We start from the raw sequence: 27,464 nt of genomic DNA on the forward strand, positions 1-27,464 counted from the left end.
GATTTGTTGAGTATAGTATGAAATCCGGATTAATATTTTCATTTGTCCATTATTTTTCTCTATTGTGAATTTCCTTAGACCTTCTAAGATTTAATATGATGGTATGCTTTAACACATTCTTAGGTTTCTAAAGTAGCTCTCTCTTTTTAAGACTTTTATTTGAGAGAGAGCACAAGAGAGAGGGCAAGAGCAGGGGGAGGGGCAGAGGGAGAAGCAGACTCCCCGCTGAGCATGGAGCCCAATGTGGGGCTCGATCCCTGGACCCCGGAATCATGACCTGAGTGAAGGTAGATGCTTAACCAACTGAGCCACCCAGACACCCCCTCTAAAGTATCTCTTAAGTGTGTATTTTCTCTGGTGAATTGTCCATAAAAGACACAGTTTGATTCCTCTTGTGGTGTTGGCATCTGGATGAATGCTTTATTAATCTTTATATTAGCTGAGTTTCTCTTTGATGGATTCTTTGATGTACAGTAAGGCTGGAGCTACTCCTAAAGGCTTTCTCACACTCATTACATTTATAGGGTTTTTCTCCAGTATGCATCCTCAGATGTACAGTAAAGTCTGAGTTGGTTCTGAAGGCTTTTCCACATTCTTCACATTTATAGGGCCTTTCCCCAGTATGAATTCTCTGATGGAGAGTTAGTTGCGATAGAGTGATACAACCTTTTCCACATTCCTTACATGTATAGGGTTTTTCTCCAGTATGTGTTCGCCAATGCACTGTAAGGTATGAACCTCTCCTAAAGGCTTTTCCACAGACATCACATTTATAGGGTTTCTCTCCACTATGGATTTTCTGATGTTCTGTGACATGTACCATCTGGCTAAATGCTTTCCCACAGTCATTACACTTAAATGGTTTCTCTCCAGTATGTGTTCTTTGGTGGGTATTAAAGCCTGAGTTACTTGTGAAAACCTTCCCACACTCATTACATTTATAGGGTTTTTCTCCAGTATGCCTTCTTTGATGTACAGTAAGTTGTGACGTATTAGTGAAAGCTTTCTCACATTCAATACACTTATATGGTTTTTCTCCAGTATGGGTCCTTTGATGTACAATAAGGTATGACTTAGTCCTGAACGATTTTTCACAATCACAGCATTTATAAGGTTTCACTCCAGTATGAATTTTCTGATGCTCTTTGAGATTTACCATTTTGGTAAATGCCCTCTCACAGTCAGTGCATTTATATGGTTTCTCTCCAGTATGAATCCTCTGATGTACAGTTAGGTGTGATTTTATTCTGAAAGATTCCCCACACTCATTACATAGGTAAGGTTTCTCTTCAGTATGAATTCGCTGATGTATAATTAGGGATGAAGAACGCATGAAGGCCTTTCCACATTCATTACATTTATAAGGTTTCTCTCCTGTATGCATTCTGTGGTGTACAGTAAGGCATGAATAATTAATGAATGCTTTCCCACATTCATTACATTTATAGGGTTTTTCTCCTGTATGAATTCTTAGATGTTCTGTGAAATTTGCTATACGATTGAATGCTTTCCCACATTGATTACATTCATAGGGTTTTTCCCCAGTATGAGTTCTTATATGTACAATAAGGCTTGAATTACTTCTGTAGGCTTTCCCACATTCATTACATCTAAAGGGTTTCTCTCCAGTATGAATTCTCTGATGGACATTAAAAATTGTGGTATTCTTGAACGATTTCCCACACTCATTGCATTTATATGGTTTCTCTTCAGTATGGGTCTTCTGATGCACACTAAGATATGACTTATTCCTAAAGGCTTTCCCACAATCATTACATTTGTAGGGTTTCTCTCTATTGTGAGTTTCTAGATGTCTTGCAAGTTTTGATTTATCACTGAAAGCTTTCCCACATTCACTACATTTATAGGGTTTCTCTCCGGTTTGAATTCTCTGGTGTTGATTAAGGCGAGCACACTGGCTAAAAGACTTTCCACAGACGTTGCACTGATAAGGTTTCTCCTTAGTATGAATTCTCTGATGTACCATAAGTGATGAAGAAGCAATGAAGGCCTTTCCACATTCATTGCATTTATAGGGTTTTTCTCCTGTGTGAATTTTTTTATGTTGACTGAGATATGAAGGCTGGCTAAACATTTTCCCACATTCATTACATTCATAAGGTTTTTCTTTAGTGTGAGTTCTCTGATGTTGAATGAGTAATGACCTGTAACGAAAGGACTTTTCACATGTACTACATTTATAGGGTTTTTCTTTATTATTGTATCTTTCCCCTAAGGTAAGTTCTGAAGTAGGCCTTATGGCTTTGCCGCCTTCTGTATCCTTGCAAAGTTTCTTCCCCAGATGGGTATCTGTAACCAAATCTAAATTCTCAGTGAAATTCTCATGTGTTTGGCATTTGCTGTGGGGTTCTTCTGTGATAATGCCTGCTTCAGGAAAAAGAAGAGATCCAAATCTAAATCTTCTTTGACCAGAGGGAATTTTCTTGTGAGTAACTATTTTTTGATTCAAATGATTTTCCTGACTGTTTTGCAATTTTAATTTCCTTTCATTCCATTTAAATAATCCTCCCACTCTGGAGTTCCACAGACCATTCTCCATGAGTTTATCTATTACGGTCTCTTGTGATACATCTTCAGAAACATCCTCTGTTGATACAGCATTCTTGGTTGCAGGTTTGGTCTCCAACTCTGGGGGAAGAAAAAGATAAATCAAATGACTCCTATTTCTGAAGTTAGGAAGATCTCAGTAAACAAGAAAATAAAAAGGAAACCTTAGCTGATAATGAATGTAAAGTTTTAACTGCTAGCAAATTGGCCTTGTTTTTAAGAAGAAAGACATGTTTGGAGGAGGCTAGCTGAGCCAAGAACCAAAGCAGCAAATTCATTTTTCCCCTACAAAAAAAATTTCATTCATGGTAAGCCTCCTAGAATCTAAGTATCTCAAATACTTCTCTTTTCATTCCCTTTATAATAAACTTTTTTTTCCCAGACCATTCTTCATAGGTTGTGATTACTTTTTTGATTCCCATTTACTCTACAAACCAGACATTGCTCCCAACTATACTTTCTATTTGTTCTCACTCGTTTGCTAGCTTTTTAAATGAGGGTTTTCTCAAATTTCCGTGTCAGAGTAGCTTATTCAAATCTTTTTATGTAGTTTTTAATAAAATGTTAATGAAAAACAACACTTTGATTTTTTAGAAAGTAGACTGAACAGTAAATTAGTCAAAATTAATGTTTATAGTTATTAATATTTCAAACAGTGATAATAATTATCAAGGGTAGTTTTGCAACCTTCTTATGTCTTAAGATCATGCCTAAAAGTCTGTCCAGGGGCGCCTGGGTGGCTCAGTGGGCTAAACCCTCTGCCTTAGGCTCAGGTCATGATCCCAGAGTCCTGGGATCGAGCCCCACATCGGGCTCTCTGCTCAGCAGGGAGCCTGCTTCCTCCTCTCTCTCTGCCTGCCTCTCTGCCTACTTGTGATCTCAGTCTGTCAAATAAATAAATAAATAATCTTAAAAAAACAAAACAAAACAAAAAGTCTGTCCAAAAAACTGGATAAAAACAACTTACACTGAATTTTAAAGCCATGAAGCATTCCACTATCCACAAAAGGTTTTGATCTAATTTGTTTTTAAACATTTAGAAATAATTGCCTGAAAATTAATTAGAAATTAAAAGAAGTATAAAAGTACAGAGCGCCTGAGTGGCTCAGTCAGTTGAGCGTCTGACTCTTGATCTCAGCTCGGGTTTTCTCAGGGTTGTGAGTTCAATCCCCATGTTGCACTCCATGTGGAGCCTACTTAAAAAAACAAAAAGTATAAAACTGTTCTAAAAGTAAACTATTGGGGAGCCTGGGTGGCACAGTTAGTTAAGTGTCCAGCTCTTAATTTCAGCTCAGGTAGTGATCTCAGAGTTGTGAGATCGAGCCCCAGATTGGGCTCTGTGCTGTATGGAGTTTCCTTTAGATTCTCTCTCCCTCTCCCACTTCTGCTTGTGTTCACTCTCAAATAAATCTTAAAAAAAAAAAAGGTAAAATATTGGGGCACGTGGGTGGCTCAGTTGGTGAGTGTCCAACTCTTGGTTTTGGCTCAGGTCATGATCTCATGGGTTGTGAGACTGAGCCTTGCACTGGGCTCCACACTCAGCAGAGGGTCTGCCTGAGGATTCTCTCCCTCTGCCCCTCCCCCAACGTGTGCACGCATGCATGTTCGGTCTCTCTCAGATAAATAAATCTTTTTCAAAAAGAGTAAAATTTTAAATTGTATATACAAGCAAGTTTTAAGATGATCATCCCACAGTGTAACCTTTTTTTAAAAGACCAAGATTTGAGGGGCGCCTGGCTGGCTCAGTTGGTAGACCATGCAACTCTTGATCTCAGGGTTGTAAGTTTGAGCCCCATGTTGGGTTCAGAGATTACTTAAAAATAAAACCTTAAAAAAAAAAAAAAAAAAGGACAAAGATTTGAATTCAAAGACACCAAAGAGGAGAACCCTAGAACCCAGTTCACTTAAATGTCTAATTCAATTAAGGTAACTGGGGATGGTTACAGCCTTTACCCTAGCAGCCCACCAAAGAAAACAATTCTCCATGGAAAAAGGTTACACAATCCAGAACCTCAAACTATTCTTACGGGTTCTCATATCAATGCTTGACAATGAAAAATAATAAACATATAAGAAGAGAAAAGTCTCATTAGAAATAAGTCAAGAGAGGGGCACCTGGGTGGTGCAGCTGGTGAGTGTCCGACTCCTGGTTTCAGCTTGGAGGGTTGTGAGATCAAGCCCTGCACTGGCTCTTTGCTGAGCCAAAGAGTCTGCTTAAGTTTCTCTCTCTCCCTCCCCACCCCCATTCTCTTTCTCTCTCAAATAAATATTTTAAAAAAGAGAGAGAGAGAGAGAAAAGAAAAAAGCCAAGAGAAAAAAAAACAGATAATACAAACAGAAAGGTATCCAGACAATTGAGGTTTCAGAGATAAACTTAAGATAATCATGATTATACATTTAAGAAAATAAGACAAGACCCATAATTTCACCAAATAATTGGAAAGTTTAAAATAAGAATAAACTGGCAATTCTAGAAATGGACAATAAGAACTCAAAGACTAAAAGCACAACAGGTATGACACATGAGCGTGTTAACAAAATGGGAAATAGGTCAGTAGACAATATGCATATTGAAGTACAGAATGATGAAAAACTTGAAAAAATTATTTTAAAAAATTATAGAGACATATAGGATAGAGTGAAAAGGTTGGTCACAGATGTCCCAGAAGACTAGAAAGGTGAGTGAGACAGAATGAGATGAAATCAAATTCAAAGACATTAACACCAAAGCATTTTCCAAAACATTTTAAAAATATCAAGCCATAGATCTTAGAAGCCAAATGAATCCCATGTAGGAGAAATACAAAGGAAATATAATATATTATGCCACATTAAAATTATATGAATTTCAAATTTCAGTGTCCATAACTAAGATTTTAGTGGAATATAACCACATTCTTTGGTTAACACTTTGTCTTTGGATGCTTTTGTGCTTTCAATTGCTAAATGGTATAGTTGCAACAGAGCTATCATGTTCCCCAAATGCCTAAAATATCTACTGTCTTACCTTTTACAGAAAAGGTTTGCCGAGTCCTGAATTAAACAGATTGTTGACTTGTCAACAGGTATGATATGAGACAGAAAAAAATGGAATGATACCTTCATAATGCTGAAAGAATTTAATACAAACCTAAAAGTCTAAACTTACCAAAAATATTATCCAAAAATGAAGATTAAGTGAAGATAAAAAGAAAAATGGAGGAAATATGATACTGACAGGTGTGAATAAAATTAAATATTAGAGGGTATTCTTTAAGCAGAAGAAAAATAATCCCAGGTAGAAGTTTAGAAATGAGGAAAAATAAAAAGAGAAAGTATAGGCAAAAATATAGGTAAATCTAAATGAATATTGACTGCATAGAACATAGTCTTATGAGATTTGACATATAAATAGGATTAAAATACATAATTTGAACAACATAGAAATTAGGTTAAGTAAGTTATTCTAAGATCCCTGTGTTGTTTGGTAAGAGAGAAAATCTAATCTAAGAGAGAAAATCTAAGATGAATCATTGATGCATGCTTTAATCTCAAAGTTAACCACCACACAAATAATTCTAGAAATTTATAATTACCAAGTGATTAGGGAGGAAACAGAAATATAAAAGTTAGTAAACCTGAAGGCATAAATGGGGAAAAAGAGAATATAGAACAGGAAAGACACTTTCCCAGTCGGATGACAGATTTAAACACTATATAACTGTATTATGTAAATATAAACTAAATACTCCAAAAGATATGGACACTCCCTCAGGTTATTTAGAGGTAATTTTGTACCATCTGCCTTACAAACAAAATCTGGTTAAAACAAAAATCTAATATGCTACTTATAAGAGAAACAAAATACAAGGATATACAAAAGATAACAGAGAAAGAATTAAAGTGAGGCACCATATACACAATAACTGAAAGAAAGATGCTACTGTGATGTGAGTATGAGGCAAAATAGACTTTCAGGCAAAAACCATTATGGAGATAGAGAAGACACTTCAGAAGAATAAAAGATCCAATTTAACTGAAAGAACAGTAGTAACTTTGTAGTTACCTAATAACACAGCCATAAAATACATAAACCCAAAATTAAAGTAACTAAAATAAAAAACAGACAAATCTATAGTCTTACTAGGAAACATTAAAAATCTCTCTCAGTACCCGACAGAAAAAGCTGACAATCCTAAGTACATAGATTTTAGCAACATAAACAATTTGATATCGCGGGGGTGCCTGCGTGGCTCAGCTAAACCTCTGACTCTCAGTGTCAGCTCAGGTCCTAATGTGAGGGTCGTGAGACTGATTAGGAGCCACACTTGGCGCAGAGTCTGCTTCAGATTCTTTCCACCTTTTCCTCCCTCCGCCCTCTGCTTCTCCCCATTCGCGTGCTCCCTCAAATAAACAAATGAATAAAATTTAAAACAAAAACTTGTATCTAAAACTGCACTCAATACCTCTAGACTACACATTTTCCAAGTGCACACAAAACGTTCTCAAAATTGTCCATGTGGTGAAGAAAATGTTAATAGGGGCGTCTGGGTGGCTCAGTGGGTTAAGCCTCTGCCTTCCGCTCAGGTCATGATCCCAGGTTCTTGGGATCGAGCCCCGCATCGGGCTCTCTGCTCAGCGGGGAGCCTGCTTCCTCCTCTCTCTCTGCCTGCCTCTCTGCCTACTTGTGATCTCTGTCTGTCAAATAAATAAATAAAATCTTAAAAAAAAAAAAAAAGAAAATGTTAATAAACTTGTAAAGACTCAATTCATACACAGCATCTCTGACCACAGGAAAAATTAAGGTAGCAAGATTACTAGAAAATCCCCAGATGGTAGAACATTAAGAAAAATACTTCTAAATAACTTGAAGGACTAAGACATCACAATGGAAATTATCAAATGCTTGAATTCAGTAATTATGAAGTTGCTACTTTAAAAAAAGTGTGATGTAGGGGTTTTTGCTTATTGTTGATTTTTTTTTCTTTTTTTGGTCTTATACGGGGTGTGATGCAATTCTAGATAGCCTTAAATAAGTTATAAAAAAAGAATGGCTGAAAATCAATGATATAAGTATCCAACTCAGAACTTAGAAAAGATCAGCCAATTAAATGCTAAAAAGGTTAAAAAGAATAAAGAGAAGAAAGTAATGATAACAGAAGTCAAACATACAAAAAAGATTCTTTAAAAGCCAAATAAGATTGATAAACCCTAGGCAAGACTGATTAAGATAAAAGAAAGAAAACAAACAAAAAATCAATGTCAGGAATGAAAAGGGAGATATCATTTCAGATCCATACCGACATTTAAGAGAGGAAAGTATGCCAATAAATTTAAATTTTAGATAAAATGGATCCATTGCCAGATAAACATAACTTACTAAACTGAAACAAAAAGACACAAGACATATCAATATTCCTGTAACTACAGAAGGAATAGAAGCTATAAACACCTTCCATAATAAAAGCATCAGGCCAACATGGCTTCCCTAATGAAATCAAAGTATCTTAAAATAGCTATCTTTCCCTCTCTCACAGCGCTTCCTTTTCTCCTCACCATAAGCTGATGGTCTTGCTTCATATTTTACTTTCAATTCAGAATCTATTATAATAGAATGCCTTGATCTTCCTATCAAGGGTTGACCTATCATCTGCACCTGCCTTCTCCATCCTTCCAAGTGCTCCAGCCAAAGAGGTCGCCTCTCTGCCTAGCAATGGTAAATCCCTCCTTTTCCTTTCTTGAGTTTATGCCCTTTAACCTTCTCACACACTTTAGTTTTCGTTCTTCACTGAGTCCCTTCCTGGTCTTGCAGCATCAATTTCTCCCTTTCCACTATGGCATTATTCTTATCAGCACTCAAACATGCCGTAAAAAGTCCCAACCAAATATAAGACAAAAGAGTTTTGTTCTTCATTCCATACTTTCCTGTAGCTACTGCCCCATTTCTCTTTCCCTCTTCATGGTGGTGGTGGGGTATCTTCTCTAAAGAGTCATCTAAACTATCTCTAATGTCTACTTTTCATTCACTCTTTTAAAAATACATAATATTTTCCTTTTTAAAATTATTTTTATTTTCTTAAAGATTTTATTTAATTGTCAGAGAGAGAGGGAGAGAGTGCACCAGCAGAGGGAGAAGCAGCAGAGGGCGCAGGCTTCCCACTGAGCAAGGAGCCCAATGTGGGACTGGATCCCAGGATCCTGGAATCATGACCTAAGCCGAAGGCAGATGCTTAAAAATATATATAATATTTCCAACACTCAGTGTTAATGAAAAGGACTGAAGATAACACAAACAAATGGAGAGGTATTCCATGCTTATGGACTACAAGAACCAGTCCTGTTAAAATGTCCATACTACCTGAAGGAATATACATATTCAATGTAATTCCTATCAAAATATCAACAACATATTACATAGAATTAGAACAAATAATCCCAAAATGTGTATGGAACCAGAGAAGACCCCACATAGCCAAAGCAATCTTAAAAAAAAAAAAAAAAAAAAAGAAAAGAATAAGGGCTCCTGGCTCAGGTCATGATCCCAGGGTTCTGGGATCGAGCCCCACGTCCGGCTCTCTGCTCAGCCGGGAGCCTGCTTCCTCCTCTCTCTCTGTCTGCCTCTCTGCCTACTTGTGATCTCTATCTGTCAAATGAATAAATAAAGTCTGAAGAAAAAAAAAAAAGAGAAAAGAACAAAGCTGGGGGTTTCAGTCTCAGATTTCATGATATATTATAATGTGGCAGTAATCAAAACAGTATAATATTGACATAAAAACAGACATAGATCAATGGAACAGGATAGAACAGAGTCCAGAAATAAACCCATATTTATATGGTCAATTAATAACAAAGGACGCAAGAATATACAATGGGGAAAAGACGGTGTCTTAAACAAACAGTGCTGGGAAAACTGGACAGCTACATGCAAAAGAATGACACTGGACCACTTTCTTACACCATGCAGAAAAATAAACTCAAAATGGTTTAAACACCTAAGTGTGAAGAGCTCAAACCATAAAATTCCTAGAAGAGAACATAGGCAGTGATTTCTTTGACACTGGGCACAGAACATTTTTCTAGATATATCTCCTCAGGCAAGGAAATCAGAGGAAAAATTAAACTATTGGGATCACACAAAACTAAAAAACTTTTTGCATAGTGCAGGAAATCACCAACAAAACAAGAAGACAACCTACTGAATGGGAGAAGATAATTGTAAATGATATATCTGATAAGGGCTTAATATCCAAAATAAAGAACTTAACTCAACACCCAAAAAACAAATGATTCAATTGAAAAAGGGGAGAAGGGAGGAAAAGACATTTTTCTGAAGAAATACAGAACGGCTGACGGAAACATGGTAAGATGCTCAACATCACTACACATCAGGAAAATGCAAACTAAAACCACAATGAGATATCACCTCACACATGCCAGAAAGGCTGAAATAAAAAACAAAACAAATAAGAAAATGTTGGTAAGGATGTGAAGAAAAAAGAACCCTCAAAAAAAAAAAAAACAAAACAAAACAAAACAAAAAAAACCCCACATTCACCACTGGTGGGAATGTAAATTGAGCAGCCACTGTGGGAAACAGTAGGTAGGTTCCTCAAAAACTTTAAAACAATTATCATATGATCCAATCATTCCACTACTGCGTACGTACCCAAATAAAACAAAAAACTAATTTGAAAAGATATATGTAACCCTATGTTTACTGTAGCATTTTTTACAATAGTCAAGCTATGGAAGCCACCCAAGTGTCCACTGACAGACGAATGGATAAAGGAGATGTGGTGTGTACATACAATGGAATATTACTTGGCCATGATAAAGAATGAAATCTTGCCATTTGCAACAACATAGATGGACCTAGAGGGTATTATGCTAAGTGAAATAAGTCAATCAGAGTTTAATACAGGAAACAAAACAATGAACAATGAAAAAAAGAGATTAAAGAGAAACCTAGACTCTCGAATACAGAGAACAAACTGGTGGTCACCAGAGGGGAGGCAGATGGGGGATGGGTGAAATAGGTGAAGGGGATTAAGAGCACATTTATCTTGATGAGCACCAAGTGATGAACAGAATTATTGAATCATTACATTGTATACCTGAAACTCATATAAAACTATGTTAATGATACTTGAATAAAAAATCTATAATATTGATACATGAAAAGAATATATATAACACCTACTGAGTTACCGATGGCATCACAATAAAATTCTCAAGTGAACTAGAATCCATTTCTTGGATTCTATCCCTACTATCAACTTAACCCAAGTTATCATCACTGCCTAGACTATCGTAACAACCTCATTACCTGGTTTAATGTCCTCAAGCTCAATTTCCACACAGGGAGTTATTTCCTAAAAATCCTTGATTAAAGTCCATCAATGCCTTCACACTCACTTTGATTAAAATCCAAATGGTTACCATCACCTACAAAGCTCTGAGTAGGCAGGCTGTTGTCTAGTCAATCTCTTGCTTACTTAGGCTTCAGTCATAGCAGCCTCCTTTTCATTTTGAGAACACATTTCATTCTTTTATTTTTTTTTTAAGATTTTATTTGACAGAGAGACACAGCAAGAGGGGGAACAAAAGCAGGAGGAGTGGGAGAGAGAGAAGCAGGCTTCTTGCTGAGCAGGGAGCCTGACATGGGGCTCCATCCCAGGACCCTGGGATCATGACCTGAGCTGAAGGCAGAGGCCCAACAACTGAGCCACCCAGGTGCCCCTCATTCTTTTCTGTGTCCAGTCCTTTGCCTGGAATGCTTCTCTTTTCCTCTTCCCGTGGCTGGTTGCTTCTGAATCTTCAAGGCAGATGTCGCCCCTCAGAAGCCTTCCTTGACTTGACTTGACCCTCATCCTCATCACAGTCACTCTTTCATATCCCCCAATTTATCTCATAACTGAAGATTGTTATAACCATTATTTAGCTTCTTTTTATTTCTATACTTGTTAATTTCTCAAAATTTAATATTCATGATGGCAGGGACCTGGTCCATCTTACTCACTGCTCTAGAACTAGTACCTAACCCACTACACAGAATACAGATATCCAATAAATATTCATTAAATACATAAATAAGTACTGTATTTTGACTTTCCACTGGTTCCTTGTTTGTATTCTCAATTAGCAAAGAACCTGGAGGAGAAGAGGAGCGTGCCCCCAGAACTGCAGCAGGCTTACAGGGGAAGAAAGTGAAATAATGAGTAAGTAGGTCTGGCTTAAGCGGAACCGGTGGGGACCCTTAGGAAAGCATTTTCAGGAAAATTAATGAAGGAAGAGATGTCAGAAAATGATTAAACAAATGAGAAAAATGTAAAGTTAGAGTTAACTTAAGAGACAGAACTGAAAGGGGTGCTTCCTGCATGTCTGAATGAAGGACTAATTACGAAGATCATGTCCTCCAGAAAGTAAAGTAGGATGGGAATCAAAAGTAGAGAGAAGCAGCAACAGGACAGGGAAAAGGAGAGAGCGAGCAAGGGAGGGAGAGACTCCCTTCTCAGAGATGGTTTTGAGCAAGGATACTGCCCAAATTATTTCAGAGGTTCTGCTCCAACCATAACCTATGAACTTGAAAGAAATCCAGTCCTCCTGGTTCTTATGCACTCACCTGGGTAGGGGGTTCTTGCAATTTCTCTCACTACCACCCATGGTCCTTTTCCAGCCTCCAAATGAGATATCATGTCTGGTTTGGAAACTGCGAGCCCTGTTCAGAGAAAAATGAATACGACTTGACTGTGTCTATGAGTAAGAACTACTGCCAAATTTAGTCTCAGCTCTTAATCTTCAGTGCAGAGTGGTTATTATGGAAAGTTCCAGAGATGCACTGCCCAATACAGTTGTCAAAGCCACAGGTGGCTATTTAAATTTAAATTAGGTAAAACTATATAAAATTTAAAATTCAGTTATTCCACTGGACTAGCCAGATTTCAAGTTCTCAGCAGCCCCTAGTGGCTAGTGCCTGTCATACTGGACAGCACAGACACAGAACATTCTATTGTACAGTGGTGTTACAGATGATTACAAAGGAGCCCAACACTATGATCCTAGGTTTTCTGGGATTATAGATCACGGGAATAATCTGAGTTTAGAAAGAAAACAAACACATCTGTTCCTTTCTTTCTGGAGGTACTGATAACTCCCATTTATAAAAATGATCAGAAAAAACTTCAGTCTTAAATCTGGGGAGCTGTCAACAATCTCCAAGATGCCAATGAAATATGTTATTTCTTACTCTACAATGGGTGGGCCACTTAATTAAGAGCAAGGAATAGCATGATCCCAACAATATCCCCCTAATATGAGATTTTAATGCCTAAACTCTAACCCCAGGTCAGTTCAGTACTTTAGAGGCTCTGTATCTTCAGCACACCTGATCAAGTGGGTAGGTACGGGAACCGAAGTTATTCTTACCCAGGGAGACAAGATTCCTATAATTCTCTAGCATCACATCCTTGTGTAGTTTCCTCTGTGAAGGGTCCATCAACCTCCACTCTTCTAACGTGAAGTCTATAGCCACATCTTTAAACGTCACGGGATCCTAAAATAAATACACTGTGATCACCCAGGCACTACACAGTGAGACCTGTTGGGCAGAATGATACATAGAAAACTGAAGGAATACTCCAGAAATCAGAATCACCAAATGACCACTGAAGTCAACCAGTTCAACGCTCAGAGGCTGAGGGAATCTTTCCAGAGATAAGAACTTAAAACCACAAGAGGAAGCCCATTCGATTTCCTGAGTTTGACTCGAAGCAGATTTTCTTTCCAGACTACTTAAAATCCGGCTTTCTCTAATTTTGAAATATTGGTCTTACTGTATTATCTGGAGTCAAACAGCTTGGTTTCCTCCTTCCCTAGAAAGTCCTAACATCGGATAACAGCTAGTAGTTTCTACCCAAATCATCCTTTCTCCGTCAAAATCCTGACTTATCTATACTATCTGTTCTTCCTTAGTTCCAAATCTACAGAATATGACTTAATAAAACATATAGTTTATCATTCAGATTGTAGTTACAGAATATTGTAAGCTCTGTTTTGAGCAAGAAAAGATAAGAAATCATGGGCACCTTGGAGAACATCTTTGGTCAGGATATGAATTACATATGTGCTTGTATTAAAAAATGGAAGAATGAGCCATAAAATTTTTTTAGTGGTTACCTGTTAGAAGAAGGGAATAGAGAGAGTGCAGAGGACTGGGATTAGAAGCTAGACTCTTTTGAATATTTGTTTTGTAGATCATGTAAACATATTATGAAAAAAATTAAAATTTTAGTCATCCCACAAAATTAAAAGGAAAATGAAACCAGTTTGAAGCACAGACAATATTTCATCAAAGATGAAATATTTTAAGTGACTTTAAAACAACAATTTTCTGTATATCCTTTGTGAAATACACCTCAAGAAGAAAAAGAACAGCAAAAAGCAATAACTATGTTTTCAATAAATAATCATACTGTTGGTGGTAGTGAAGAAAATGCTATTTTGTAACTGCTGTGTGCATAGTGTTTGCTAAAGCAAATTGGTATATTGACACCACTGAGAACCAAATTTGGCATGACAGAAAGAAGACAGAATGTGATATTGGTGAGATGATGCAGTAACTCCACAGATCCAAATTTGAATTGGAAGTATCAGTATAAACTCATGACTTATTTTAGTTTTAAGGAAGAAAATAAAATATATTTCCTAGTTTCATTCATGGAAAAGGCCTAAAAATAAAAACAATAATTAATAAGGTAACATGATGCAAGCTAGAATGTGGCCTAAGTATTACTTATCACTAAAAGGAACAAAGGCCTGGAACATTCTGTGATACCAAAGGCAAGGCAGCTATCAAAGACTACTAAGACCATATCTCAGATTCAGGAGAAACTTGAAGAGGCTCCCACTACTTAATAATAATGGGATAATTTGAACATCAGTGAGGATAATAAATACAATGGGTTTCAAAACCACATTTAAATTCATGATTCCATATACTACTATAAAAATACTCAATATTTTTGGAGTATGCCTGGAAACTGATAAATAAATAGAAAGAATTAGGTGCGCCTGGGTGGCTCAGAGGGTTAAAGCCTCTGCCTTCGGCTCAGGTCATGATCCCCGGGTCCTGGGATCGAGCCCCGCATTGGACTCTCTCCTTGGTGGGGAGCCTGCTTCCTCCTCTCTCTCTCTGCCTGCCTCTCTGCCTACTTGTGATCTCTGTCGAATAAATAAATAAAATCTTTAAAAATAAATAAATAGAAAGAATTAACCTTTGTCCATTTCCTATGGAAAATATTTATAGCTTGCATAGTAATCAATTGTGATCACACAGTTGGTGAGAACAGATTTCTCTTTATGGAAGGATTCCATCTAATACATGAAAAGGAACAACGAAAATTAGAACATCATCATTTTGCAACCTCTAATGAATTAAAAGGTCATCAGCGACTGCTAATATACCAAGAGGCCTCAACTAGGCATTATGTGCCTTCTGGGGGTATATACCAGATATGTGCCAAAAACATTTTGAAAAGAATCAAATCAGAATCAGATTTAGCCTCCAGATCCGACTAACAATATACTGGAAATACAGGCAACAGAGAAACATCTTAAATAACCCTTATTTAACAATCAATAAAATCCATATTGTATGAAATTCTAAATCAATAGAAGTGTATTGTCCCATAGAAGTGTATTGCAAGTCACACATGTAATTTAAGGTTTTCTAGCAGACCCATTAAAAATAAACGGAAACAAGTGAAATTTCTAATATTATTCAGCCTAAAATATATGCAATATTATCATCTCAACATGCAATCAATGTAAAAATTATTTTTTTTAAATATTTTTATTTATTTATTTGACAGAGAGAGATCACAAGCAGGCAGAGAAAGAGGAAGGGAAACAGGCTCCCCGCTGAGCAGAGAGCCCGATGCGGAGCTCGATCCCATGACCCCGGGGATCATGACCCGAGCCGAAGGCAGAAGCTTAAACCACTGAGCCACCCAGGTGCCCCAATCAATGTAAAAATTATTAATAAACACTATCTTTTGTACTAAGACTTTGAAATATGACATGCATTTTATCTTTTTTTTTTTTTAATTTTTTTTTAATTTGACAGAGAGAGATCACAAGTAGGCAGAGAGGCAGGCCGAGAGAGAGGGGGAAGCAGGCTCCCCGCTGTGCAGAGAGCCCGATGTGGAGCTCGATCTCAGGACTCTAAGATCATGACCTGAGCCGAAGGCAGAGGCTCCCAGGTGCTCCATGACATGCCTTTTAAATTTACAGGGCATCCCAATTTGGACTAGTTACATTTCAGGTGCTCAACAGCCATATGTGGCTAGTGGCAACTCTACTGGGCAACAGTACAAATAAGTACAAATAACGTGGGTTTCTTCAACAAATTATTACAAGGAGAAAAAAGAGGGAAGCGGGAAACTCTAGCCTAAAAGTGACCTGGGAGACAATATTAACCAATCATAACATATGAATCAACCAGGGAAACAAATACCAAGTCAACATTTGATAATATTAAGGCTTTTTGCTGATTTTTAGCTGAAACCATGGTAATATACTTAACATTAAAAAACATGTTATAGATACATAACAAGACATTTATCGATGAAATTATATAATGTATATGCTTGAAAATAATTAATTAGAGAGGGTAAGATTACAAATGAAATATGATTATCCTGGGGCTGATCATTGTTGAACACAGGCATTAGGTACAAAGGGATTCATGAAACCACTCTCTCTTCTTTTGTATACATACAGTGCATAATATTTGTCAGGTACTGATCTAAGGCCTTGTTATGTAATGACTGAATCTCCCAATAAGGAAGGTGCTAACAAGAAAAATGAGGCATGAAAAGGTTCCATGTATTGTCCAAGTTCTCATAAAGGTAAAGTCTAGATGCAAATTCAGGCAGTTTGACTCCAGAATTCAAACTCATCATCACTAACTCTATGATCTAATAAACTATAGATCCTGATTAGCTGTTTAGCCATAAGTCTCAAGTTAGATTTTAATTGCCTATGATTTGCTCTACATCAGAAGAAACAGATTTCCTCTGGGGTGTTTTCCTGCCATATAGATCTATATACTTGTCAACTGTTTAACCCCTTTATTTATTTGTACCTTAAAGTCCATGAAACAAACTTTTCATTCTACTAATAATAAACTATAGCTAATATGGGAGAGAATGACAGTACATAAACTTACGTTAAACACTTCACATGTCACTCAAAGTGTAATGAACTGACTGGGTTTTATTTTCTTTTCCCACCAAGAGCTAAGCCCCAAGTTAAGAAGGCCCTCAGCTCTCACCTTTGGCTTACCTTGAGGTTCTGTGAAAGCAAGAGTTGTAAACTCCTACTTAAGACTAGGAAGAGAAGGTATGCCCAGCACGTACAAAAATCTTTTGACAAATGCTAGAAGACCTGCTGGTTTGAGATGTTTAAGGAAATTTGTGTCCAGTCATTAATTACTATGTCTACCAAGCAGATATTTCAAAGAATACAGACTTACTGAATTAGTCCAGAAAAGTCACGAAACAAAACAGCACAGCAGCAGCAGCAATAACAAACCCTGGGGACCGCAGAATCTGATTTCTAGAGTTGCTGCATCATTTTATTTAAAATATGTGTTTTGAGGGGCGCCTGGGTGGCTCAGTGGGTTAAGGCCTCTGCCTTCGGCTCAGGTCATGATCCCAGGGTCCTGGGATCGAGCCCTGCGTCGGGCTCTCTGCTCAGCAGGGAGCCTGCTTCCTCCTCTCTCTCTGCCTGCCTCTCTGCCTCCTTGTGATCTCTCTCTCTGTCAAATAAATTTAAAAAATATATATGTGTTTTGAAGAAGAGTTATAAAATACACAAAGAAACAAGAAAGCCTGGGCTAAGGTTAAAAAAAAGTCAATGGAAAATGTCCTTAAGGAAGCCAAGAAATTGTACTTACCAAATGAAGACACTAAATGAATATTAAAAGTATTTTCAAAGATCTAAAAAAAGCAGATCTAAAGAATTAAAGGAAATTTTGAAAATGGGGGGCACCTGGGTGGCTCAGTGGGTTAAAGCCTCTGCCTTCCGCTCAGGTCATGATCCCAAGGTCCTGGGATCGAGCCCTGCGTCAGGCCCTCTGCTCAGCAAGGAGCCTGCTTCCTCCTCTCTCTCTGCTTGCCTCTCTGCCTACCTGTGATCTCTGTCTGTCAAATAAATAAATAAAATCTTTTAAAAAATTATGAAAATGATACCTCATGAAATAGAAATTCTGTAGTTGAAAAATACAGTAACTGAAATAAAAATTTCACTAGAGAGTTTCCCTGAACGGAAGGAGCAAATTGAGCAGCAGTGGAGTGTGAATGTTTGTGTCTCCTTCTCCGTCCCCACTTTCATGTGTCAAAATCATAATGCCCAGTGTGATGACATTAGGAAGTCTGGCCTTTGGGAGATACTTAAGTCATGAAGGTGGAACCCTCATGAATGGAAGTAATGCCTTAGAAAAGTAGCTCCAGACAGATCCCTAGCTCCTTCTGCCACGTGAGAGTACAGTGAGAAGTCTGTGACCCAGAAGAGAGCCTTCATTTGAACATGCTGGCACACAGACATCCAGCCTTCAGAACTGTGATGAATAAGTTTCCATTCTCTATAAGCCACCCAGTCTTTTGTCTATAGAAGCCCAAACAGACTAAAATAAGCAGGCAAAGAAAAGAGAGAGAGAGAGAGAGAGAGAATTGGTAACTTGAAAAAAGATAAAATGACATTATTTAGACTGAAAACAGAGCAAAAAAGAATGAAAAAAGTGAACAGAACTTCAGAGACTTGTGGAACAATGAGCATACCAATGTATGCATGATGGGAGTCCCTGAAGGAGAGGGGGAAAAGAGGCAGAAAAAATATTCAAATAAATAATGGTTATTCCCTGAGCACCCGGATGGCTTAGTCGGTTGAGCATCTGCCTTCTGCTCAGATTGTGATCCCAGGGTCCTGGGATAGAGCCCTGCATTGGGCTTCCTGCTCAGTGGGGAGCCTGCTTCTCCCTCTCCCTCTGTCCCCCTCTCATACTCTCTCTCTCTCGTGGTAAAAAAAAAAAAAATTCCCCAAATTTGGTGAACATAAATCTGCACATACAAGAAGCTCAAAGAACACTAAGTAGGATAAAATCAGAGACCCAAGCCTACATATGTCGTAGTCAAACTGATGAAAAGACAGAGAATCTTTTTTTTTTTTTTTAAAGATTTTATTTATTTATTTGACAGACAGAGATCAGAAGTAGAAAGGGAGGCAGGCAGGGAGAGAGGGGGAAGCAGGCACATACAAGAAGCTCAATGAACACTAAGTAGGATAAAATCAGAGAGCCAGGGGCACCTGGGTGGCTCAGTGGGTTAAAGCCTCTGCCTTCGGATCAGGTCATGGTCTCAGGGTCCTGGGATCCAGCCCTGCATCGGGCTCTCTGCTCGGCGAGGAGCCTGCTTCCTCCTCTCTCGCTGCCTGCCTCTCTGCCTACTTGTGATCTCTTTCTCTCTCTGTCAAATAAATAAATAGATGTCTTTAAAAAAAAAAAATCAGAGACCCATGAATATATATGTCATATTCAAACTAATGAAAAGATAAGGAGAGAATCTTGAAAGAAGCAAAACAGAAGAGACTCCTTATGGCAAGGGATCTTCAGTAAAGATGTCAGTTGATTTCTAACCAGAAATCAGTGAAAGTAGAAGGCTGTGTTACAACATTCAGAATGCTGGAAGAAAAAAGTCAACAAAGAACTCTACAGCCAGCAAAATTATCCTTCAAAAATGATATATAAAAAATGAGAGAATTCACTGCTAACACAACTGGCCTGCACTAAATTCATTTCAAGTAAAATGAAAGGACACCAGAGTAACACAAGTCCACATAAAAAAATAATAAACACGAGTAAACATAACTCTACAGACAACAATATAAACATATTTTCATTTGTAAATTTTTCATTTCTTATTTTCTGTTATTTTTTATTTTTCAAAGATTTATTTATCTGTGGGGCACCTGGGTGGCTCAATGTGTTGAGCCTCTGCCTTTGGCTCAGGTCATGGTCTCAGGGTCCTGGGATAGAGCCCCACATCCTGCTCTCTGCTCAGCGGGGAGTCTACTTCCCCCCCCACCCCACCTGCCTCTCTGCCTACTTGCAATCTCTCTCTCTCTGTCAAATAAATAAATAAAATCTTTTAAAAAATTGTTATTAGAAGCAAAGAAAGGTATTTTGTAATGATAAACTTGTTAATTTATTAGTAAGACATAAAAAATTTAAACATTTATTCCCTTAAAGGAATCTCAAAAAACAAGAAACAAAATTCATAGAATTGAAGAAACAAAGACATAATCCAACAACAGACTTCAATGTCCCATTTTCAGTAACAGTACAAGGCAGAAGATCAACAAGGAAACAGATGACTTGAACAGACATCTGTAGAACATGGAGGCATCCAATTATAGCAGAACATATATTCTTTTCAAGTGTACGTGGAACATTTTACAAGACTGACCATATGTTAGGACACAAAGCAACTCTCAAAATTTTAAAAGACTGAAATCGTACAAAATATCACTTCTGATTACAATGAAATGAAGCTGCAAATCAAGAAAAAAACTAGAAAATTCAAAAACATGTAAATTAAATTACTTTTTTTTTCTTTAAAGATTCCATTTACTTATTTGACAGAGAGAGAGAGAGATCACAAGTAGGCAGAGAGGCAGGCAGAGAGAGAGGGGGAAGCAGGCTCCCCACTGAGCAGAGCCCGATGCGGGGCTCAATCCCAGGACCCTGAGATCATGACCTGAGCTGAAGGGAGAGGCTCAACCCACTGAGCCACCTAGGTGCCCCAGAATTAAATAACTCTTAAAAAACTAATGAGTCAAAGAAAAAAATCACAAGGGAATTTAGAAAAATACTTTGAGAAAAATGAAAATGAATTACTTTCTATCAAAACTTGTGGGAGACAGTGAAAGAAGTGCATAGTTAGAAATGTATAGCTGTGAATGCCTACATTAAAAAAAGAAAGATATCAAATCAACACTCTAAACTCATACCTTATGGAACTAGGTACTATGCAGACCTGTACTCTAAAATGCTGATGAAAGAAACTGAAGACAAAACAAAGAAATAGAAAGATATTCCATGTTCATGGATTGTTAAGAACAAACATTGTTAAAATGTCTATATTACCCAAAGCAATGTACAGATTAAACTCAACCCCTATCAAAATACCAATAGCATTTTTAACAGAACTAGAACAAACAATTCTAAAATTTATATGGAACCACAAAAAAACCCAAATAGTCAAAGAAATCTTGAAAAAGAAAAGTGAAACAAGGTATCACAATTCCAGACTTCAAGTTATGTTACAAAGCTGTAGTAACCAAAGCAGTATAGGACTGGCACAAATACAGACACATGGATCAACGGAACAGAATAGAAAACCTAGATATAAAACCATAATTACATGGTCAACTAATCTTCGACCAAAAGAAGAAAGAATATACAGTGGAAAAAAGACAGTGTCCTCAGCAAAGGGGGTTGGGAAAACTGGACAGCTACCTGCAAATGAATGAAACTGGACGACTTTCCTACACCATACAGAAAAAATAAACTCAAAATGTATTAAAGGCCTAAATGTGAGACCTGAAACCATAAAAATCCTAGAAGACCACACAGGTGGTCATTTCTCTGACAACAGCCATACCAAATTTTAAAATATGTCTCCTGAGGCAAGGGAAAGAAAAGCAAAAATAAACTACTGGGACTACATCAAAACAAAAAGCTTCTGCACAGAGAAGGAAAGAACCAACAATCCAAAAACAATGTATTGAATGGGAGAAGATATTTGCAAATGACATATCTGATAAAGCACTAGTATTCAAAACATATAAAGAACTGATACAACTCAACAAAAACACAAATAATCCAGTCAAAAAATGGACAAGAGGGGCGCCTGGGTGGCTCAGTAGGTCAAAGCCTCTGCCTTCGGCTTGGGTCATGATCCCAGGATCCTGGGATCGAGCCCACATCAGGCTCTCTGTTCGGCAGAGAGCCTGCTTCCCCCCTTCTCACTCTTATGCCTCTCTGCCTACCTGTGATAAATAAATAAATAAATAAATAAAATCTTTTAAATAAATAAATAAATAAATAAATAAAATCTTTTAAAATTAAAAAAAAATGGACAAGAAGACTTTAACAGACATTTCTCTAAAGAAGACATTTGGCCAAAAGACACATAAAAAGATGCTCAACATCACTCATTAGGGAAACGCAAATCAAAACTAAAATGAGATACCACCTCACACCTGTTAGAACGTCTAAAATCAAAAATCCAAAAAGAATTGTTGGTGAAGTTGTGAAGAAAAGGAACACTCATGCACTGTTGGTGGGAATGCATCCTGGTGCAACCACTGTGGAAAACAGTATCGAGCTTCCTCAAAAAGTTAAAAATAGAACTACCCTATGATCCAGGAATTGTATTTCTGGTTATTTACCTAAAAATATGAAAATACTAATTTGGAAAGATATATGAACCCCTATGATTACTGCAGCATTATTTATGATAGGCAAATTATGGAAGCAACCCAAGTTGTCCATTGATGGATGAATGGATAAAGAAGATGTGATATACATGTGTGTATACATAATGGAATATTATTCATCCACCAAAAATGATACCTTGCCACTTACAACAACATAGATGGATCTAGAGAGTATAATCCTAAGCAAAATAAGTCAGAGAAGGACAAATATCATATGATTTCATTCATATGTGGAATTTAAGAAACAAAACAAATAATTAAAGGAAAAAAGAGAGAGAGAGACAAACCAAGAAACAGATATTTAACTATAGAGAACAAACTGATGGTTACCAGGATTGAGCTGGGTGGGGAGATGAAGGAAATCAGTGATGGGGATTAAGAGTACACTTATCAGGATAAACACTGAGTAATGTACAGAACTGTTGAATTACTATATTGTACACCTGAAACTAATACAACACTGTATATAACTATACTGGGATTAAAATTAAAACGTAATACAAAATAAATTTATACCTTAAGGAACTAGAAAAGGAAGAACTAGAAAAGGAACTAATTTTTTTAAAGCAGAAGAAAATAATGAATATTAAAATGGAGATAAACAAGATAGAGAATAAAAAAAGAGAGAGAAAATCAACAAATGCAGAAGTTGGTTCTTTGAAAAGATTACAAATCTATAGCTAGACGAAGAGAGAAGACTCAAACTGCTAAAATCAGGAATGAAAAAGGAGACACTACTACTGACCTTACAGAAATAAAAAGGATTATAAGAGAATACTATAATCCTATGGCATAATTATCCTATGGCATAATCCTATGCCAACAAATTAGAAAACCTAGATAATATGGGCAGATTCCTAGAAAGACACAAACTACCAAAACTGACTCAAGATGACATAGAAAAAATACAAATAGGTCTATAATAATTAAACTTCCCACAATAAAAGCCCAGGTTCAAGTGGCTTCCCTGAATTCCAACAAACATTTCAAGAATAATTAATACCAATCTTATACTAACTCTTCCAAAAAACTGAAGGAAATAATCCTCAACTCATTCTATGAGGTCAGTGTTAATAAAACAAGACAGATGGGGGCACCTGGGTGGCTCAGTGGGTTAAGCCTCTGCCTTCGGTTCAGGTCATGATCTCAGGGTCCTGGGATCGAGCCCCGCATCAGGTTCTCTGCTCTGCAGTGAGCCTGCTTTCCCCTCTCTCTGCCTGCCTCTCTGTCTACTTGTGCTCTCTCTCTCTCTCTCTCTGTCAAATAAATAAATAAATAAATAAAATCTAAAAAAAAAAAAAAAAAACAAGACAGATGTAAAATTTAAGGAAGAACCAGGCAGAATTAATTCAGTCTGATTCAGTTTGAATCCTGCAACAAAGAAAACACAATATATGCCACAGCCAAATGCGATTTACCCCAGGAATACAAAATTCATTTAATATCTTAAAATCAACCAACATAACACATCATATTAGCAGAATAAAAAACAAAACCCACACAATTATCTTAACAGACTCAAAAAATTATGTGACGAAACCCAACAAACCAGAAATAGAAGCAAGCGTCATCAATGCGATAAAGACCATCTATGAAAGCACGAATCTAACATCATACTTAACGGTGAATGGCCATATGCGTCCCCCCTGGGATTACAAATCTCACAAAGATGTCCTCTCTCCTCACTTCTATTCAACACTGTACTGTAAGTTTTAGCAAGAAAAACTAGAGAAGAAAAAGAAATAGAAGGTATCCAGACTCAAAAGAAAAAAGTAAATTTCTATTTGGAAATGACATAATCTCTACTTACAGATTATATTATCTTGCGTACAGAAAACCCTAAGGAGTCCACACTCATGCACATGCACATACAAACAAAAACCCTTTTACAATGAAAAAAACTAGTTCAGCAAGGTTCAGGACACGAGATCAATATACGTAAGTCAACTGTTTCTATAACATTGAACATTTCAAATAAGAAATTAAGAAAAAATCCATTTAAAAGAACAAAAAGAATAAAACACTTAGGAATGAATTTAACAAAAGATGTGCAAGATTCATACATTAAAAACGACAAAATATCACTAAAAGAGACTATAGGTCACTTAAATAAATGAGAGGACATTCCATATTCTTCTTACTAGAACATAGTATTAACACAGGAATGTTTCCCAAATTGATCAACACTTTCAACACAAGCCCTAAGAAAAGTCTATCTGCCTTTTTTGGAGCTATAGAAATGTTAAAAAGTATCATTGAAATACTGGTTCTACTCAAATTAAAATTAAAACTAGGGGCACCTGGGTGGCTCAGTCAGTTAAATGTCTGACTCTTGATCTCAGGCGTTTGAGTTCAAGCCCCAAATTGGGCACCATGGTAGGCGTGGAGCCTACTTAAAAAAAAAATATTAAGCAAAATTAAGCTCAGTACTTATAAACAGGATGCAGAATTTAAGAAAGAGCCAGACAGGGGGGCGTCTGGATGGCTCAGTGGGTTAAAGCCTCTGCTTTCGGCTCAGGTCATGATTCCAGGGTCCTGGGATGGAGCCCCACATTGGGCTCTCTGCCCAGCAGGGAGCCTGCTTTCCTTCCTCTCTCTGCCTGACTTTCTGCCTACTTGTGATCTCTGTCCGTCAAATAAATTTAAAAAAAAAAAAGAAAGAAAGAAAGAGCCAGACAGAATTAACCCTCTCCCAAGGACTCCCCGTCAGAACAAAAATAAACCAAATGAATTACTGACCATGTCAAAAATAATGGTATTTTCCGACAGTTCATGGTTCAAAGTCTGAAACTATATGTATCTTGTCACAGAAGCAAAGAGAAAAGCCCGGTTTCACATAAAATATTCTTGGAATAAAATCAAATTCCAAAGTGTAATTTTAAAAACTTAAAAACATAATTCTGGAAAAAAAAAAGGATCTTAACTTCAACATACTCTCTTTTTAAACCATAATTATCTATAAGAGAGGAAGTAAGAATATAAATGGGGAAAAGACAGTCTCTTCAACAAATGGGTGTTGGGAAAACATGACAGCTACATGTAAAAGAATGAAACTGGACCACCTTCTTAAACCCCACACAAAAATAAAGTAACAATGAATTAAGGACCTAAATGTAAGACCTGAAACCATAAAACACCTAAAAGAAAACAAAGGCAGTAAACTCTTGGACACTGGCCTTAGCAACAGTTTCCTGGATCTGTCTCCTCAGGCAAGGGAAACAAAAGCAAAAGTAAACAACTGGGACTATATCAAACTTAAAAGCTTTTACACAGCGGAAGAAACCACCCACACAAAAATGGAAGAAGATATCTGCAAATGATGTATCTGATAAGGGGTTAATATCCAAAATACAAAAAATGCATACAACTCAACAAATCCCCAAGTAACCCAATTAAAATTGGGCAGGGGAACTGAACAGATATTTTTACTAAGAGGACATACATATAGACGGCCAACAGACACATGAAAGGATGCTTAACATCATTAATTACCAAAGAAATGCAAATCAAAACCACGATGAGAAAATACAGCTGTCAGAATGGCTAAAATAAAAAAGACAAGAAATAACAAGAATTGGCAAGGGTGTTGAGAAAAGGGACCACGTGGGCACTGTTGGCGGGGATGCAAGCAGGTGCAGCTCCTATGGAAAACAATATGGAGGTTCCTCAAAAAATTAAAAATAGAATGAAAATATATGATCGAGTAATTCCACTGCTACTTACCTGAAGGAAATGAAAACACTAATTCAAAAAGACATATGCAAGCTTATGATGATTGTAGCATTATTTCCAATAGCTAAGATACAGAAGCAATCCAAGTATCTACCAAAAGATAAAATGGATAAAGATGTGAGATATGTATACGATTCAGCCATAAAAAGGAAAAAAATTTTGTCATTTGTCGTAACACTGATGGACCTAGAGGGTATTATGCTAAGTGAAATAAATCAAAGATAAACACCATATGACCACACTTACATGTGAAATCTAAAAAAACAAAACAAAATGAACAAACAAAAGCCAGAATCAAACTCCAAAATAAAGAGAACCGGTGGTTCCTAGGAGGGGAGGGTAAAGAGTGAAAAAGGTGAAAGGGATTAGGAGGTACAAACTTCCAGTTATAAAATAAATGAGTCACAGAGAAGAAAAGTACAGTATACAGAGTACAGTTAATAATACTGTCACAACTCTTTATGGTAACAGATGGTAACTACAGCTTCTGTGGTGAGCACTGTGTAATGTACAGAATTGTCCAATTACTAGGCTAGATACCTGAAACTAATAAACTTAGTACATCAACTATATACTTCAACAAAAAAATTAAAAAAAAATTTAAACCCCACAATTCTAGAAGTATCAACAGAAGCCAAAGATTAATGTAAGTCATTAATCAGAGATCAGCTGCTTGACAAAGCTGGTTCAAAGTGGATACAAAAACAGGTGTCTACTGATAGCAGAAAAAAGAATGGCAGAATAAGACATGTCTAATATGACACTGAAAGGGTATACATTTATTTTTTGCCTTATTTCTTATTTCTAAGTTTTAGATAATTTTTCTTACATAATTCATAAATTTCTGACCATTATTTTTTGAAAAAGTCAGGTAGATTCTGTACTCACAAATAAGAAAGTAAGCTTAAATGATAATGAAATAAAAAAATCTAAACTAATTTAAACACATCTTAAGAATGTTTCCACTCACATTGATGCAGTCTTGTTTTGTTTTGTTTTTTTAATTTTTATTTATTTATTTGAGAGAGACAGAGTGTGAGAGACAGCAGGGGAGAGGGTCAGAGGGAGAAGGAGAAACAGACTCCCAGCTGAGTGGGGAGCCAGAATCTAGGCTCGATTCCAATACCCTGGGATCGCGACCAGGGCAAAGGCAGACGCTTCACTGACCGTTCCACGCAGATGCCCATTCTTGGTATCTTTAATGATACTGAGTCTCACAATGCAAATCGAGAATCAGAGAATGTCATAAAGGATACTTCATCAATTAGCAATGACAATGTGACCATCTGCCACATTAGGGCTGCCACCACTGACAGAAATGAAATCTGCCAAATGGATGGGACCAGCCCTGGGGTTACTACACCTATCGAGCAAGATGGTGTTCACTGTAAACTTGCAATGAACTAGGAACATTAAGAACCAGGGGCAGTAAAAGAGACGCTTCTCCTTCCCCTTACATACATGTTAAGTATTACCTTTACCAGCTCTGGCTCTTCTGGATGAAGGTGAAGATCGTTATCTGCCTGGGAATCTTCAGGATTCTGAGAGGATACAGGATAAGATCTTTCAGTGACAGGCTGCCTATGACCTATAGCAGAGCCTCAACAAGCAACATCCGTCCACGGTGG

General features: G+C 37.1%; 1 protein-coding gene across 3 annotated transcripts; it reads right to left on the reverse strand.

The window, feature by feature from the left end:
* Positions 1-248: 248 nt before the first annotated feature.
* On the reverse strand, positions 249-27,464 carry ZNF624 (zinc finger protein 624). 3 transcript variants are annotated; one of them, XM_032841255.1, is made up of 4 exons: positions 27,312-27,464; positions 12,973-13,099; positions 12,170-12,265; positions 249-2,649 (listed from the first exon to the last, which is right to left on the reverse strand). In XM_032841255.1, the coding sequence occupies exons 2-4, from the start codon at positions 13,040-13,042 to the stop codon at positions 431-433; spliced, it is 2,385 nt and encodes a 794-aa protein (XP_032697146.1). In that variant the 5' UTR covers positions 13,043-13,099; positions 27,312-27,464; the 3' UTR covers positions 249-430. The 3 variants fall into 3 exon arrangements, with proteins under 3 accessions (XP_032697146.1, XP_032697147.1, XP_032697148.1); XM_032841256.1 differs by lacking the exons at positions 12,170-12,265; positions 12,973-13,099 and having other exon boundaries at positions 27,312-27,463; XM_032841257.1 differs by lacking the exons at positions 12,170-12,265; positions 12,973-13,099 and having other exon boundaries at positions 27,298-27,463.

Source organism: Lontra canadensis, unplaced genomic scaffold (assembly GCF_010015895.1).
Source record: "Lontra canadensis isolate GAN:19392208 unplaced genomic scaffold, GSC_riverotter_1.0 scaffold122, whole genome shotgun sequence".
Taxonomy (NCBI): domain Eukaryota; kingdom Metazoa; phylum Chordata; class Mammalia; order Carnivora; family Mustelidae; genus Lontra; species Lontra canadensis.